The sequence below is a fragment of the Dipodomys merriami genome, unplaced genomic scaffold (assembly GCF_024711535.1).
Source record: "Dipodomys merriami isolate MVZ:Mamm:240054 unplaced genomic scaffold, mDipMer1.0.p SCAF_3, whole genome shotgun sequence".
NCBI classification, from domain to species: Eukaryota; Metazoa; Chordata; class Mammalia; order Rodentia; family Heteromyidae; genus Dipodomys; species Dipodomys merriami.
Genome location: NW_027204492.1, coordinates 105,931,421 through 105,948,998, shown reverse-complemented (window position 1 = coordinate 105,948,998; position 17,578 = coordinate 105,931,421). Strand labels below are relative to the sequence as shown.

The 17,578-nt window shown below is 46.1% G+C and overlaps 1 protein-coding gene across 1 annotated transcript in view; it reads left to right on the top strand.

Moving 5' to 3' along the window:
* The first annotated feature begins 320 nt into the window (after nucleotides 1–320).
* LOC138839935 (putative transcription factor SPT20 homolog-like 2) overlaps nucleotides 321–17,578 on the top strand; it is an 85,149-nt gene continuing 67,891 nt past the window's right edge. The window contains exon 1 of the mRNA XM_070039403.1: nucleotides 321–3,155. Coding sequence (XP_069895504.1) covers nucleotides 321–3,155 — 2,835 coding nt within the window. The remainder of the gene's footprint in view (nucleotides 3,156–17,578) is intronic.

Here is a 17,578-nt window from a genome sequence, read left to right as displayed (position 1 = left end):
GTGTGTGTGTGTGTGTGTGCGTGCGCGCGCGCGTGTGTACGCATGCGCACGCGCGGAGGCATTTTCCCCTATGTGTCGGTACCGGGGCTTGAACTTAGGGCCTGGGCGCATCTGGTAGCGTTTTCTGCGCATGGCTGGTGCTCAACCACGTGACTCACGGCTCTAGTTCCACTGTGTGTAAAGTTTTACAGGAGCACCTAAGTAAGTGGCTTTACCCGCCTAACTCCTTCATTCTCAACCCCTCCCCTCCCCAGCCCACCCCACCCCCACCGCTGAACGCCATCTGTTCTTTTCCTTTAGCGACCCAGTTTTGTGTGACCATGCAGAAATCTTTAGAACAGGCATTGGAAGATTCAGACAATGTCAATGCCGGAGTCCAACACAGGAGCCCTAGAAGGAGACCCTTAACTAGTGAGGAAAAGTCTCTGCAGGAAAAACTCTATGACATTTATGTTGAAGCATGTGAAAAGGACACTGAGGTGAGGGAGTTCAGAAGCAGCGAGAGCTTGCTAGACCAGCTTATCAGGAGTGAGGACTTTCCTTGTCTGGTGATTGACCTCAACCCAGGGGATCAGGGCTGTTTTGCAATGATCTTGGACAAAGATGGCTCCCTTTCAGAGAGCATTGCGCTGCCTTATTCAGGAGAGAAACTGCTGGAATATTTAGATGCAGAAGAATTACCGCCATATCTGCTTAATATCTTGGAAAACTCTGAGGTGAACCTTTTCCATCATGGCTGTGTCTTAGCAGAAATCCGTGACTACAGGCAGTGCAGCAGTAGGGAACTATCTGGTTATCAAAGTCGCCATATTCTCTTGAAACCAAAGGTGAAGACTTTAATGTGTGATATGGAGTACATGATAAGTGGTGGCCATCATTGGACTCAGGAAGAGAAACAGGAGTTTGAGAGCCAGATGATCTTAGCAACAGCAGACCCATTGTGTCTTGATCCTTCGGTCTCTGGAAACTGCACTAGCAAAAGACTGCTGTGCAAGAGGCCGGATGGGAGGGATGAGTCGGTGAGACCTAGCTTCATGAGGTCTCCATGGCACAGCGTGGATTGGCAATGGGAGCTGCCTAAATACACAGCGAGCCCTGGGTTTGAGGCAAAGACTGTTTGCAAAAAACAAGCGGAAAGAAGTGGCCACCCTTATGATCTGGTGATTGCAGCGGCGGCGGCGGCGGCGGTGGCGGCGGCAGAGCCCGGGGACACAGAACAGCAGAGACCCTGTGATGTGGATGTGCCTTCTGAGCTAGATGTGCAAAGATATGCAAAAGGGAGTTCGTTTGTCCCATTTGGTGACTCACAGGCAGCCGCCTGGGCCGTTCCTGAGGCAGGAGATGAGTTTGCCTTGGCATATGAACCCGGTGATCCGGCCAGGGACATGAACTTTCTTATCATGCAGTCACTGAATGATCCACTTCTTTCTGACAGCCCATGGGCAGCTCAAGAAGTTAGGTGTGAGAGCCAGATGAGTCCCCCTTACATCTTCTCAAGTTACCCACTGGATGCGTTGATGGCAGGGTCCAAGCCCAATGCAGGGCGGGCTGGTGGTGCAAGCCAGGAGTCTGTTCAGGGCAACGCTGCATGTTCACTGTCCAGTAAGATGGAATCCAAGTCCGGCGGCTCAGCTGTAGTCAGTAAGGCCTCTTCAGGGAAGAAGCCCAAACTGCCTACCTCCTGGTGGGTCCCATCTCTCGCCTCAGAATTACCTTGGGGGACAGGAGTCAATCTTGCCTGCGTCTCAGGATCAAGGGGTGTAGGACTCCAAGCCAAGAGCTCTCGGAAGCTCAGGCGTCTGGCTCCTGGTCCAGCCCCTCCTCCCAAACCTCCTCCCAAGCCTCCTCCCAAACCTCCTCCCAGGCTCCCTCCCAAGATTGCTCCCAAACCTGCTCCCCCGCCCCCGCCGCCCCCACCCCCGCCCCCTCCCCCACGCCCTCCCAGGCTTGCTCCCAAGCCTGCCCCCCCTCCCCCTCCTGATCCTCCGTCCCTTCGCAGTCCCACTCCCACCACTCCCTCTTCCAGTCCCACTCCCACGCCTAGTCCGCCCGGGGCTCTGGCTTCCCATCTCGACCCCCCTCCCACACCTGCTCTCCCCACCCCTCCCCTCCCCTCTTCCACTGCTGCTTCCCTTCCCACTCTTACCCCCCCTCCAGCTCCCAGTCCTGTCCCCACTGCCACGGCCACTCCCACCGCCGCTCCTGCTCCCAAGCCAGCCAGCCTGGCTGGGAGATCCCGAGCGAGGGTCGTCAGGAGGAGTAAAGTGCCTCACGCGGCCAAGGGCCCTGCTAGCTCGTCAGAAAGCACCCAGGCCCCCAAGGCCCCCACCAGCTCAAGCAACCCGAAAGCCACCCAGGGGGCACAGAAACCTTCAGCTCTGGTAAGTGGCTCAGTGTTGGGGCTAGTCTGTCCCTCTGGCACCCCCATGCCTGGGCAGGTCCCTCCTTCTGGTGGTCTTCTGTCCCTAGGAGTCCAGCTGCCCAATGCCCCGGTTGGATTAATGCAACCCCCTACTCCCATGGCGATGCAGTTTCTTGTGAATAATACTTTAAATTCTATCACAGTGCAGATTCCCCCCGGGGGTGTGGTCTTGAACCCCCAGCCTCAGTTATATCAGTTGCTTCCACAGCAACAGCTTCTACAATCCAGAGCGCCTCCTCCTCCACATCCAGTGCCCTCGGCTTCTGTGCAGGGGTCTGGCAGTCAACAGTGGGCCACCCCTGTGCAGGGGTCTAGCAATCAACAGTGGGCCACCCCTGTGCAGGGGTCTAGCAATCAACAGTGGGTCAACCCTCTTCAGGGGTCTAGCAATCAACAGTGGGTCACCCCTGTGCAGGTATCTAGCAGTCAACAGTGGCTCACCCCTGTGCAGGGGTCTAGCAGTCAACAGTGGGCCACCCCTGTGCAGGGGTCTAGCGGTCAACAGTGGGCTACACCTGTTCAGGGGTCTAGCGGTCAACAATGGGCCACTCCTGTTGAGGGGTCTAGCAGTCAACAGTGGGCCCAGTCACCTCGGCAAGCGGTAGTTGTTACCCTTGCTGGCGTGGGGAGTTTCCTGCTGCCCCACTCAACTCTGTTGGAGCAGTCAACACCTGGGCACATTATTCTGCAGAATTGCCAGTCCCCTCCTCCTGCCCAGCCACAGCAGGTGCAGGTACAAGCCCAGAGTGCACAGCAAAGTGTCAGGCAGGCTCCATTTCCCCAGGCCACATTGACCCTCCAGAATGCTCAGCCTCATGGCTCCAGACACACAAGGCAGAGGAAAGGGAGAGCAAAGAAAGCCAGCTCAACTATGCAGAAGCCCTGAGTCTTGCCTTACTTGGCATCTCACAAAGCACATCAGCTTTGACTTAAATAAATTCCAACCTTTTACTTGCTTTTTGGTACTTTTTATCAGCTTTGTAGTTTACCTTTGAAACTTCAAACTTTGCACAGTAGCCCAGGCCCATGATTTTTTTGTTTGTTTGTTTTACACAGAAACAGGGACGGGCATTTACAAACTGCCATTGCTTTCCTTGAGTTAATTTTAATTGTTGACATGGTTATTTTTATTGTTCTAACATGATTCCACATTGAAACTAGGTTCATTTATAAGTCTTCCAATTTAGAGTTGCCCTAAACAATAAAACTGGCATGCTACTTTTAGCAAGGTGAACTGGTTTTTAATTTTTTTAACTGTCATGCAAATATTACACATTTATCATATGAACTATTTTTAAGGAAACTGTTGTTCAAAAGAATTTTAGAACTCCTAGAACGGAAACCCAGCTCCTCATTTTATACCATTTAGCCCCTGGCTGCCCCCTCCAGTTTTGTGTCCACATGAAGTGGAGATTCTTGACACTTATGCAAGTGCCTCATTCTGTGTCTATCATTTGGAAATTGGCCATTTCAACTTGCATGATGCCCTCAAGGTTCATGCAAGTTTCCCTGTGTCTCAGGCTGACACTGTAAAAATGGTTTCCCAGTGTGTGATATATAAGGAAGTGGGGACGTCTAGATTATATGTCATTATTATATATTTGAAGTAAAAAGAAAGCCTTCTAGGTGAACATGGTGTTTATTCTGTTTTAAAGGTTTGTTTGCAAAATATATAATGTAATTGTTGAAAATGCACTTCAGGGGCTGGGAATGCGGCTTAGTGGTAGAGTGCTTGCCTAACATGCATGAAGCCCTGGGTTCCATTCCTCAGTACCACATAAAGAGAAAAGGCCAGAAGTGGCGCTGTGGCTCAAGTGGTATAGCGCTAGCCTTGAGCAAAAGAAGCTCAGGGGCAGTGCCCCAGGACTGGCAAAAAAAAGAAAGAAAGAAAGAAAGAAAGAAAGAAAGAAAGAAAGAAAGAAAGAAAGAAAGAAAGAAAGAAAGAAAGAAAAGAAAATGTACTTTGAAAAACTAAACCAGCAGAAAGTACAATAAAGGATACATCAGAGATCTGCACACCTGTGGAGTAGAGTGGGGGACTCATGTGACTGACCCTGTCCCTCAAAGGGGACCCCCTACATGCTGTGTTCCCTCTTACCTCTCCTCTTCCAGGTACTGCCAGTGGCCTACAAAGGGCACTTCTGGGATGGCTTCTCATCTCCCTCTCTGTATTTAATTTATATTTTATATTTACATGTATTGTTATCTGTTACTTCTTTAAGCATATTATTACTTTAAGCAGCTGTATATTTGCATTTTAGGACAGTAGGTTCCTTGCAAAAAGGTAAGTAAACACTTGAAATCTATTTCATTTGTTTACTCTTTATATCTCCACAGCCTTCTTAGATTTCTAAGTCATTGTATTTCTTTTCTCATTGTACCATCAAGCACTCAGTCCTCACTGACCCCAGACGCTCACCCCCACAAATTTCCTTTTATCTCCATAAATTGGAGGTGTTCAAAATTTCCTTTAATGGCACTGTACAAAATGTGTTCTTTTCACTTGTCTTGTTTTCAGGATTTACACAGGTTGCAGTATGCATCAGTAAAAGGTGTACTCAGGGCGTAATATGGGTCAGGCGAGATTGATTTCCTTATGTTGTATTATGTATCACCACTTGATTCGTTTTGCCTGAATACTGTTCGATTGTTGGTGTATTCGTAATTTTGCTTATCTGTTCATTTAGTGCCTCTTATAGTTTCTCTGTTGCAACTTGGAAGCCTAGTCTGTGTATGTAAAAAGCTTTTGTAAGTATACATATATATTTATCTGTCTTTTGTCCTAACCTCCTACCCTAAAAGCAGAAAAAAGGAAACGTCATCATCAGTTTTGAAAACAATTAGTAAAGGACCAGTAACCAGTGCTATGCACTATCATTCTATGGTATTGTTGTTCTACTGTCCTACGGATGCTGCTCACGAAAGATTGCACCAACTTCAAACCAGCTAGTCCAAGTTTCCTTGGGAGAGACACTGAGCCCAGTGCAGTACTCTGCACTGCCAGTGGTCCCTGAGCTTTGAGCCAGTGCAGAAAGCAACTGAGGAAGAATTGATGCTTGACCTTGGGAGCCAAGCAGAGACCTGCTGCCCTCACAAGGTCTCCAGATTGGTGTCCTTCCTCCCCTTCTATCTGGTCCTTTCAAATACTGCTGGGAGCTACAGCAGAAGCTATTCGTGAGTGCTATTGGCCCTCCGTTGCTGGGGAGGGAAATAAATTCTGTTCTGTTTCTGTTTAACATTGGCTGCGCTTTGTTCCTTCTCTTCCAGTGGTCCTCATCTAGATTGGTCATTTGAGGTCATTGCCACAGGTTCCCTGATTAAATTCCCAGAATGTGTGTTTCTTTTCAAACCTATGTGAGGAGTCCCTATATAGCTCAGCCTGGTTGAGGCCTTAGGTAGCATGAGGGGGAAAGCTTGTCTTTGCTTATTACCTTCTAATGAGTGCCATTTGGTACTATTTTGAAGCATTTTGTGAATAAACTGCTCATTTATTGTAATGTCACGAGAATATGGATGCTCCTGGATAACCCAAATCAAATCTGTATTCATTTGGTCAATTAATTTTGTTAGGCCATGTGCTCAGGACTTTACCAGAAAACAATAATTATTAGTTGCTTATGTGAAAGCTGGTGGCTTCTAGGTTACAGAGAAAATGTTCCCACAGAGGAGCATACAGGAAAATCTAGGTTGGTTTAGTTGAGCAGATCATGTCTGGCTGAAATGGGCCTTTAGCACACAGTGAGAGTTTGAGAAGACAATTCTATTCATTAAAGAAATATGTGTCTGCAAGGAATACCTTTATGCCAGGGCAAAAATCTATTTAGAATGCAGGCATTCTGGTGCTGGCCAGAAATCCCAGTATTCACTTCTGAGGCTGAGGTAGGAGCATGGTAAATTTGAGGACCATCTGAGAGAAGCCTTGCCTCAAAAACATAGCAACCAACGCCCTCCCCCCCCCCCCCCACACAACTAGAGATGGGCACTGGTGGCTCACATCTGTAATCCTAGCTACTCAGGAGGCTGGGATCTGAGGATTATGGTTCAAAGCCAGCTTGGGCAAGAAAGACCTTGAGGACCTTATCTCCTATTAACCACCAGAAAAGCGCAAGTGGCACTATGGTTCAAAGTGGTAGAGCACTAGTCTTGAGCAAAAGAGCTCAGAGACAGTGCCTAGGCCCCGAGTTCAAGCCCCACGACTGACCAAAAAAAACAAAATAGAGGCTTAGAGGTAATGTAAATGTTTTCATCATAGATATATTTTAAAAAGTGAAAAAGTTACCTTAACAAATTGTACTTCTTATATTTACTCAATAGTCTCTCAATATTTAAAATTTGTGTGTGTGTGTGTGTGGAGGGGTAGGGCTTGAACTCAGGACCTATGTGCTGTATCTTAGATTCTTCACTCAAGGCTAGCACTCTGTCACTTGAGCTACAGCTCTTACTTCCAGCTTTTTGATAGTTAATTGGAGATAAGAGTCTCATGGACTTTTTTTTGCCTGGGCTGGCTAAGAACTGGCTCCTCAGATCTCAGTCTCCTGAGTAGCTAGGATTACAGGCGTGAGCCACCAGCGCCCGGCTCAGTGCCAGTTTTTGAATGCCAAATGTAATCTCAATGTGGATGCTGACTTTTTAAAATCAACATTACTTGATTTGAATTTAGATTTCTAGAACATTCGCAGTTGAACATGGAGATTTATCTTCCAAGCGTATTCAATCTGGCTTCTAATAATCGCACCAAGTATCTGCTTTTAAATTTAAATCAATTAAGTAAAATTCTAAAATCAGGTCTTCATCCTCACTAGCTGCATTTTGAGTGTGTCATAGCCAGGTGTGGCTAGAGCCTAGTTTGTGGACATTGCAATTGTTTAATTGTTTGTTTTTCTGTGTATGTCATACTGAAAAAAAATCAAACCCAGGGCTTCATGCATGCTAGGCAAACACTCTACCCCTAAGCCACCTTCTCAGCCTCTGTAGTTATTTTAGCAGGATAGAGGAGCTGAGTGGATGACAGAGGCAGCCTCAGGCATGAGCTGGGTACCAGATCTTTATTTCTGGCACTTGATCACTGAAGTACACAAGTAAAATGAGATTGACAATCCTGAATCCAGGGGCTGACCTCAATCCTATTAGCCTGTAGTTACCTCACCTTGGATCTGCAGGTAGAAATCTACAGGCCTCAGTCATGGAGCAAGAAGCATGAAAAAGAAGGGTACACGTGTCAGCAAAATGACTGAGAAGAGGACCTGAACATTTGGGTAGGTAAGCCAGATGGAACTCACCCATGTCAGCTTCCCATGGTGCTTGAACTCTATGGAAATGGGAGAGAGTAAAGGGATACCATCTTCCTCTTTCCTGTCCATCTGCTGATTTCTCCAGTTCCACGCTCTAGTTCTGGCACAGGTGAAACTAGATTGGCCACAGATGATAATGGTGGAAACGAGAATGGCGATATGGAAGCTTATTACATTAGTCTCCGTACTTTTGCATGTAACGGACAGTGGCAGTACCACAATCACACACATCTTACCTCCGTTCCTGACGTCCTTCCTGCCCCAGGACCATGGGTTTTCCCATCCTGGCTTTTATCTTGCACAGGAAGTCCTGCCAGATCTCAGCCCTTTGATTTGCCCTTCCTTCCGTCATCTCTCAGCTTCCCTGCTGTAGCCTCAGGCAGCAAAGGGTGTGCGAGTTAATTGTTAAATTCAGTTCAACAAGTTCCTCATTAGGGACAAATTACCTGAGTTTGAAATCTGCTAATTTTCCAATCAGAGTGAGTGTTTGCACTTGTGATTTGGAAATAATTACCATATGGTAAAAGCAAAACCTATGTGGGGATTAAAGTAAAGGTGAGGGAGGACAGGAGCTTATTTTGGCTTCTTCCCTGGAACCCATTTTAGCATATGCAGATTAGTTGAACTGCCTGAGCTGTGGGGGTGGGAAATCTCCCCTGTAGCTGTTTTACAAAGGCTATTAACCTCATGAGCTAAAAGCCCAAGAAACAGTGCCCGTGACCTTTGAAGAGACAGCAGTATGACCTTCATCGGTCTTTTGAGTTTAGCCTTTTCATCCAAAGCACATCTATATTTTCGTTTATATCTGTCCTCAGTCTAAATAAAGTTCCTGTGTGGGTGACCAAACTATTTTCTTGGGGTTGGGCATTACATACCTGTAATCCCAGATACTCAGGACACAGATAAAGATTCAAAGTCAGCCTGAGGGATGAAAAAAAAAAACCCTGTCTCAACAAACAAGCCAAGTGTGGTGGTACTCTTTGTGATCCCAGCTATGTGGGAAGTATAGGTAGAGGGATTGAGATCCAAGGCTGGCCTAGACAAACACAAAACCTTATCTGAAAAATAACTAAACAAAAAGGATAGAAGGGTGGCTCAATTGGTACAGGGCTTGCCTGGCAAGCACAAGCCTATGTTCAAACCCTCCAGTGCTACTACTGAAAATAAAAACAATTGAGAGTGTCGAGTTTATATGTCATTTGGGTGGTTAATAATCAATATATTAGGGAAAGCTCATCTCCAAGAGTTTGAAGTATTATGGATAGCAATTGCTGCAAGAACTCCCTGCCCCAATTAGTATATCACTAGTGCCAAAGCTGATGGAAACCCACTGTTAAGAATTAAAGTTTCAGTAGTTTAGAAACCAATGCAAAAGCCGAACACTGATGGCTTGTGCCTGTAATCCTAGCTATTCAGGAGGCTGAGATCTGAGGATTGAATAGAAAAGTCCCCGTGAGACTTTTTTTTTTTCCTTTCTTTTTTTGCCAGTCCTGGGGCTTGGACTTAGGGCCTGGACACTGTCCCTGAGCTTCTTTTGCTCAAGGCTAGCACTCTACCACTTGGGCCACAGCACCACTTCAAGCCCAGAGCTTCATGCATTCTACACAAGCACTCTACCACCAAACCACATTCCCAGTCCCTGGAGAGACTCTTATCTCCAATTAACTACTCAGAAATGGGCAGTGGTGTTGTGGCTCAAAGCCTTGAGCAAAAGAGCTCAGAGATAACACGTAGGCTCTGAGTTCACGCCCCACGACTGACAAAAAATCAAATTAAAGAAACCAATGCAAAAAAATCTTCTGAAACACTGCTTTTGAAATATGAAGCAAGGGGGCTGGGAAGGTGGCTCAGTGGTAGAGCGCTTGCCTTGCATGCCTGAGGCCCTGGGTTCGATTCCTCAGCACCACATAAGCAAAAAGAAAAAAGCCAGAAGTGGTGTTGTGGCTCAAGTGGTAAAGTGCTAGCCTTGAGCTGAAGAGCTGAGGGACAGCGCCCAGGCCCAGAGTTCAGGCCCCATGACCGGACCCCCCCCAAAAAAAGAAATATGAAGCAAGGAAAAGCTGTATGTCCTCTGAGAAGGTACTATGTCTTCCCTCTTGTCCAAGTTCTTAGTTGCAAGAAAGCTCAAAAACAAATTTGAAGGAGAAATCACTGAGATTTGGATTTGTGGGTATTCACTATCCCTTCCCTTTCTTTTCCTTCCTTCTTTCCTTTATTCCTCCCCTCCCCCTCCTCCTTTCCTACTTCCTCTATTTGTGCAGATTCCTAGGCTTGAACTCAGGGCCTTGTGTTCTGTCCCTTGGCTTTTTCTCCTCATAGCTGTCATTCCACTATTTGAACCACACCTCCAGTTCTGGCTTTTTTTTGCTGGCTAATTGGAAAAAGAGCCTTATGGATTTCTTTGCATGGGCTGGATGTGAGCCATGATCCTCAGATCTCAGCCTCCTGAGTAGCTAGGATTACAGGTGTGAGCCACTGGTACCCAGAACCTTGTTCCTGATTCTTAATTTGAATTTTACCAGCTCTTTTTGTTGTTCATTGTAGACTAATTCAAATCTTTTTGTCAAGGGAAACTGAGAACAAATGTCTCCCTCCTCCCCTCCCAAGTATTAATATACACAAAAATAAATAGCAGAACCTATTCATTTCTGTTTGCTTTTGGGTGCAGCCCTGTAACTGGGCTTATGTAATGGATGTGTTGATGGTTGCACCTCAATGGTGGATGGATACCGTGAACTGATTTTATTTTTTTCCAATCAGTATTTGGAAGGTGAACTCAAGGCCTCCCTCCCTCGCACCCTTTCATGATGCCTAGTGTAGATCTTTTGATCCGTAGTCACATGTTATCCATTGCACCATTGGCCCACACTGGGTTGGCAAAAAAAAAAAATCTAGACTACAATTTCAATGTCCTGTTCTCTGGTCTAGGGGCGGGAAGAGGCTAGAAAGGGCAAAAAGAAACAGAACTTGCTGTGAAAGTGGTCCTTTCCCAGATCTGTTGGGATCTTCTAAGTGGTGTTGTCTCCAGGCAGGGGATGGGGGTGGGGCAGGTACTCTGTTTTTCTGTGTTCTGCTTCAGCTGTGTTTTTCCTTTTTCGGTGGCCTTCCCTGAAGGAGCTCTGCTCTCCTCCATAAAGAGCTTCAGTGCTGAGGTCCCTTTGGCGTTCTGAAGGCTGCAGGGGGGGGGAGGGTCTGAGCTCAAGGTGGGAAAGGTGGTCAGCTTTCCTTCCCAACCTCTCAGCCCACACCAGGTGTGTTTCAAATCCCTCATGTTCCCAGATCTCTAGCCCACAACGGGCACCAGCCTCCAGCTTCACACACAACATGACCTCAGACATTTTTCCAGCTGCGCCTGAGATTTCTCTGAAACCAGGACGAAGGGGAGAAAATATTGGGACCTTTTCCTCTACTTTCCAGTGAATGCTTCTGTCAACTCACAAGAAGAGACCCAGAATGCCAAGAAACAGTTCCCAAGGCTTCATCCAGGGTGGACCTGCAGCGCTCTGCACCTTACCTTCATCAGCCCTCCTGGAACTTCTTCCTTCAGGCTTGAGAGGTAACCGGGGAGCCCCCCCCCACAAAAAACTCCACTTCTCCCCTTGCCACTCACCCCAGGAGGAAGCAGCCTGCGAAGTCCACTCCTCTCTCTCCCATTAGTGGAGACAATAGTCCCATTCACTGTAGGGCCAGCCTTTCATTAGGGTGCAGGAGCCACCTGATGCTTGCTTGCAGCTTTAGCAAACCCCAGGGACAATCACGATGGGGAGGTGGTCCCAGGTGCACAGGAACATGTGCACACATGGTGCTATACACTTGTTTCCCCATCCTTGTTGATTTCTGACCCAGATTCCCAGCAGGAAGGGACAGAAGGCAAAGGCCTCAGACTTGAGAGTTTATTGTAAGATAGGAGGCCATCAGTGTGGAGGGTGGGAGGCAGTTAGAGAAGCTGTAGCTTTCCCCCACCACCTCTGCCCCCATGGCTTTCTCTCATAGGGAAGAGTGATGTTCTCCTAGTTAGGAAAAGGCTTATGAAGATACAGCCGTACCCAGGGGATGGTGGTCTATGCTTAGCAACTCAGTTTTAATACTAGCAACTCAGGAGGCTGAGATCTGAGTTTCAAAGCCAAGACTGGGCATGAGACTCTTCCATGAGACTCTTACTTTCAATTAACCAGCAATATGCCACAAGTGGGAGGTTGGAGGCATGGCTCAGTTGGTAGAGTGCCAGCCAAAAGCCATCGAGTACCAAATTCGAGTCCTGGTCTCAGACCTGAAAGAAAGAAAGAAAGAAAGAGAGAGAGAGAGAGAGAGAGAGAGAGAGAGAGAGAGAGAGAGAGAGAGAGAGAGAGAGAGAGAGAGAGAGAGAGAGAGAGAGAGAGAGAGAGAGAGAGAAAGAAAGAAAGAAAGAGTCAGGCACTGGTGGCTCACACCTGTAATCCTAGCTACTCAGGAGGCTGAGATCTGAGGATCGCGGTTCAAAGCCAGCCCGGGCAGGAGAGACCGTGAGACTCATCTCCAATTAACCATTAGAAAACCGGAAGTGGCCCTGTGGCTCAAAGCGGTAGAGCGCTCGCCTTGAGCTGAAGACCTGAGGGTCAGCGCCCAGGCCCAGAGTTCAAGCCCCATGACTGACCAAAAAAAAAAAAAAAAAAAAGACAGAAAGAAATAAAGAAAGAAAGATAGATAGATAGATAGATAGATAGATAGATAGATAGATAGATAGACAGATAGATAGATAGAAAGCAAGCCAGAAGTGGAACTGTGACTCAAGTGGTAGAGCACTACTTTGAGCACAAAAGCTTAGGGACAGCGGCCATGCCCTGATTTCAAGCCCTAGGATCAGCACATGTATGTATGCCTGCACACACACACACACACACACACACACACACACACACACACACACACACACACACACACACACACACACACACACACACACACACACTCGAAAATATAGCTGAATGCCCTGCCCCTCCCAAGCAGGATTGTTAATGGACTCTAAGCAGCCTCCATGACAGCGGCCATGCCCTGATTTCAAGCCCTAGGATCAGCACATGTATGTATGCCTGCACACACACACACACACACACACACACACACACACACACACACACACACACACACACACACACACACACACACACACACACACACACACACACACACTCGAAAATATAGCTGAATGCCCTGCCCCTCCCAAGCAGGATTGTTAATGGACTCTAAGCAGCCTCCATGTAGAAATAGGGAAATTTCCATTGGATATGAGGGGAATTGGGTGGTGGTGGTGTTAACAAGTATTATTTGTAGCATGTTCTTCATACTCTGAGAAACTGGAGTTACTATAAAATTATTATTATTTGGTAGTGTTTGGAGAGTGGAGCTTTTTGTGGTATCTAGATTTTGAACTCAGGGCCTTAAACTTGCCTAGATACCACTTGAACCTCACCCCCAGTCCTTTTAATTTTAGTTATTTTTTGGATATTTTCTTCCCTCCTTCCTTCCTTCCTTCCTTCCTTCCTTCCTTCCTTCCTTCCTTCCTTCTTTCCTTCCTTCCTTCTTTCCTTCCTTCCTTCCTTCCTTTCTTTCAATCTTTCTGGTAGGCTTGGACTATAATCTTCCTAACTGTGCCCTTCCACACAGCCAGGATGATAGGCATACACTACCACTCCTGCCTTGTTAGTTGAGATAGGGTCTAGCAAACTATAGAACTATGATCCTCCTACTCTCCACCTCCCAAGTAGCTGAGGTTACAAGGTGTGAACCACTATGTTGGGCCAACATAATGGTTCATTGGCCATTTAAACAAGACAGGCTTTACTGATTGATTATAGAATCCAGTTCTACAGGATTGTAACATCTTAGTGCCTAAAAGGAAACAAAAGAAATCTAAAAGTTCTTTTTCCATTTAAGGAAGCCAGAAACTAGAACCAAAAAAATGTAAATATTATTAGCAGAGCCACCCTCTATTTTTTTTTGTCAGTCATGGGGCTTGAACTCTGGGTCTTAGCACTTTCCCTCAGCTCTTCAGCTCAAGGCTAGCGCTCTACCACTTGAGCCACAGCGCTACTTCCGGTTTTCTGGTAGTTAATTGGAGATAAGACTCTCATGGACTTTCCTGCCTAGGCTGGCTTTGAACCTCAATTCTCAGATCTCAGCCTCATGAGTAGCTAGGATTACAGGTGTGAGCCAACAGTGCCCGGCCCACCCACTATTAAATAAGATGACCAATCAGAGTTGCAGACCTTTGGGTGTTATAGGTTCCATTTTACAAGGCACAGCAACAAACTCTCGATATGCAAGTATCCTAAGATACATTGCTTTACGAGTAACATGGGCAAGGACAATTTTAAAGCAACAGCAAACGGAATGGACCCATGGCCTTTCATTGAAGCCTCTGCACTGACTGAGAGCGGGACAGATACTTGAGTGTTCCCAATTGGAATTTTATGACACGGTATGGGCTGTCTGCCATACACTAAAGTCGGCTTCTCTGCAGCTACATGGAAAAGGGGAATACTTTCTGTCTTTCTAGATTTTTTTCCCACCAGGAGTAGAGCCTGGTGGCTTCAAGATTAAGCATGAAAATTTCAAGAAGTAGGCCAGGCAAAGTAGTACACACCTGTCATTCCAGCTACCCTGTCTCTCTCCCAGTTGGGAGGATTGCAGTCCAGGGTGGCCTAGGCAAAACCTCAAGCCCCTATCTGAAAAACAATGAAAGCCAGACAGAGACACACAGACAGACAGAGACAGAGACAGAAAGACAGAGGGGGAGAGAGAGAAAGGTTGCTCCAGTGATGGAACACTTGCCTAGTCAGCACAAGGCCTTGAGTTCAAAACCCTACTGAAGCAAAAGGAAAAAAGTAAAGTTGGTAAACTACTCATAGGAATTTCAAAATGAGCAATTGTAGCTGTTTGGCATTCCAGAACAAATCCAAGTCACAGAACAAGTACAAAAGCAGAGAATGGCCAGTCACTGGTGGCTCATGCCTGTAATTCTAACTGCACAGGAACCAGCCCAAGCAGGAAAGACTGTGAGACTCTTATCTCCAATTAACCACAGAAAACCGGAAGTGGCGCTGTGGCTCAAAGTGGTAGAGTGCTAGCCTTGAGCACAAAGGCTCAGGGACAGCGCCCAAGCCCTGAGCTAAAGTCCCACAACTGACACACACATACACACACACACACACACACACACACAAATAATCAGCAGAAAATGATTGAATGTCATTGATTCTCCCAGCTAACTGACACACACACACACACACACACACACACACACACACACACACACACACACACACACACACACACACAAATAATCAGCAGAAAATGATTGAATGTCATTGATTCTCCCAGCTGGCTGAGCCTCATTTGAGTTTCTGATACAATAGGTCAGAGGTCAGAGGTGAAGCTGAGAATCTGTATTTTTATCAAGTTCCCATACGACACTAATGCTCCACGTCTGGAGAGACCCCACAAAGCTACAGTTCTACCATGAAGTGAAACATTTTATACCAGTGAGAAGGGCAATTAGCTTCTGAGGAGAAGAAGCAACACACAAAAGCTTAAAACACAGGCCAGAATACTCAGGTCACTGCAGTGAGTCAGATAGGATGGAGAATGAGCATCACTAACAGATTCCCAGATGTTAATGTTGAGCTGCTGCAGTTGTTGGTGCTGGGTCAAGGACCACCCACACCCAGAACCAAGGCTGTGTGCCAATCACAGGGCAGCCTTCCAGGCTGAGTGTTGTATTTTCCAAATTTAAACCTGAGTTATTCTTAGAGGAGCCCGTTCAAATTTTCAGTTTCTGTGGGCAAAATGCTGGTTGTCTCCCAGACTCAAATGCCTCTCCTTAGTAAAGTGGTAGAAAAGACATGGAAGAGAGGAGCTAATAATCTCTTGCTGGAGACCCATTGCCTCCCAAGTCACCAGATCTCCAAAGCTAAATATATCTGTGTATTTTAGGCAATAGAAACAACGGGAAAATATCAAAGGTGATGGTCTAGACACAATGCTATTAAGATTTGTTTTAAAACTTGCTAGTACAACTAGCAAGTTATACTGAAACCTTTTTTTTTTTAGATCTTGGGCTTGAATTCAGGCTGTTCCTGGGCGCTGTCTCTGAGTTTTTATGCTCAAGGCTAGTGCTCTGCCACTTGAGCCATAGTTGCATTTCAAGTTTTTTGTGATTAATTAGAGGTAAGAATCTCACCGACTTTCCTGCCCAGTCTGGCTTTGAACGCTATCAAATCTCAGCAGCCTTAGTAGCTAGGATTACAGGTGTCAGCCACTCGTGCCCAGCTAAAAACTTCTTTTTAAAGAGAAAAAGCACTAATCGTTAACTCGGTGATATCTTGGAAACCAGAGGGATTGGATTTAATAGAACCAATCTGTTTCCTGGAACATTTACTTTATACAATACCATGTTTGTAGGCTGGAATATAGTGGCTTATGTCTATAATCTCACCTACGTGGGAGGCAGAGATAGGATGACTGAGGTTCAAGGCTAGCTCAAGAGAAAAGCTAATGAGATTCTATTTCAAAAGAACAAACCAGGCATGATGGTGTCTATAATCCCAGTTACTTGGGAAGGTGAGGCAGGAGATCTTGTCTCCAAACAATGTTATTAGCTATCTACTTAATATGTAAGCATGAAATAGTGGTTTCTGTATTATTATTATTATATCAAGGCTAAATTTGGAGCTCTCAAGATCTGATTTCTTTGCTGTGTGCCAGTGGATCATGCTTGAAATCCTAGCTATTTAAGAGACCGAGATACATGAATCTTGGTTCAGAGTCAGCCTGGGCAGATAAATCTGAGAGACTTTTATCTCTCAATCAACTAAAAAAAGTCAGAAGTGTAGGTGTGGCTCGAATGGTAGAAGCACCAGCTATGATTTGAAAGGCTGAGCAAGAGTGGGAAGCCCTGAGTTCAAGCCCCAGTCTTGGCACAAAAAAAGAACTGGTTTCTTGTGGAAGCCAAAAGAATACATAGTTGCAGCAAGGAAGGAATGGGGGGATAAAGGCAGCTCTATTTGATCACATCTTGAAATTATAGGGTTGCCGAAAACTATTATTAAGTTTTCTAGAGAACTAGCAATATTCTTCCAGTTGCCATACTTTTGGGGGGTTTGTTTTTGAAGCAAAGTGGAAGTGTAAGTATAGTCATAATGAAAGAATCTAGGGTTTAAAAAATTCTCACGATGACTTTTATATAGTAACCAGCCATTGAGGTGACTAGGGAATTAAGCAATAAAGTGGGGGGGAGGGAGGGGAGGAGAATGGTCTGTTTTCCAATCAGTAGCATGATCCACAGATAGTATTCCTCCTGACTCCCCTAGGAACATACTGCAAACCTAGAATCATTTTTGACTACATACAACAAAGCCCTCTGGATTGCCTCCTACTTCTCATCATGACCTGTCCTTGAGGATGATTCAGTTGCAGCGAAGTATGACTATATGAATGACAATGCACATTTTAATCTCTTTTGTTGTTAGTAGTATTGGGACTTGAACTCAGGACCTTGTGCTGGCCTTGCACTTGCTAGGCTGGTGCTATACTACTGAGCCATGCCTCCAGCCCTGTCTTTAGCTGGTTATTTTTAGGCTAGACTCTCCATTCCTTCCGGGACATGTGCCTGAGCTGAAACTCATCTACTTTAGGCATTCTGTCCTTGCTAGGGTCACAGATGTGTACCACCATGTCAGCTTCCCTTCATAGAGATGGAGTCTCATGAATTTTTCTACCCAGGCTGGCCTTGAACCATGATCCTCCTATTCTCAGCCTCGCCAGTAGCTTGGGATGACAGATACTGTACTTAGCTATGGGTTGAAAAAGGGTCTTGAGAACATCACCA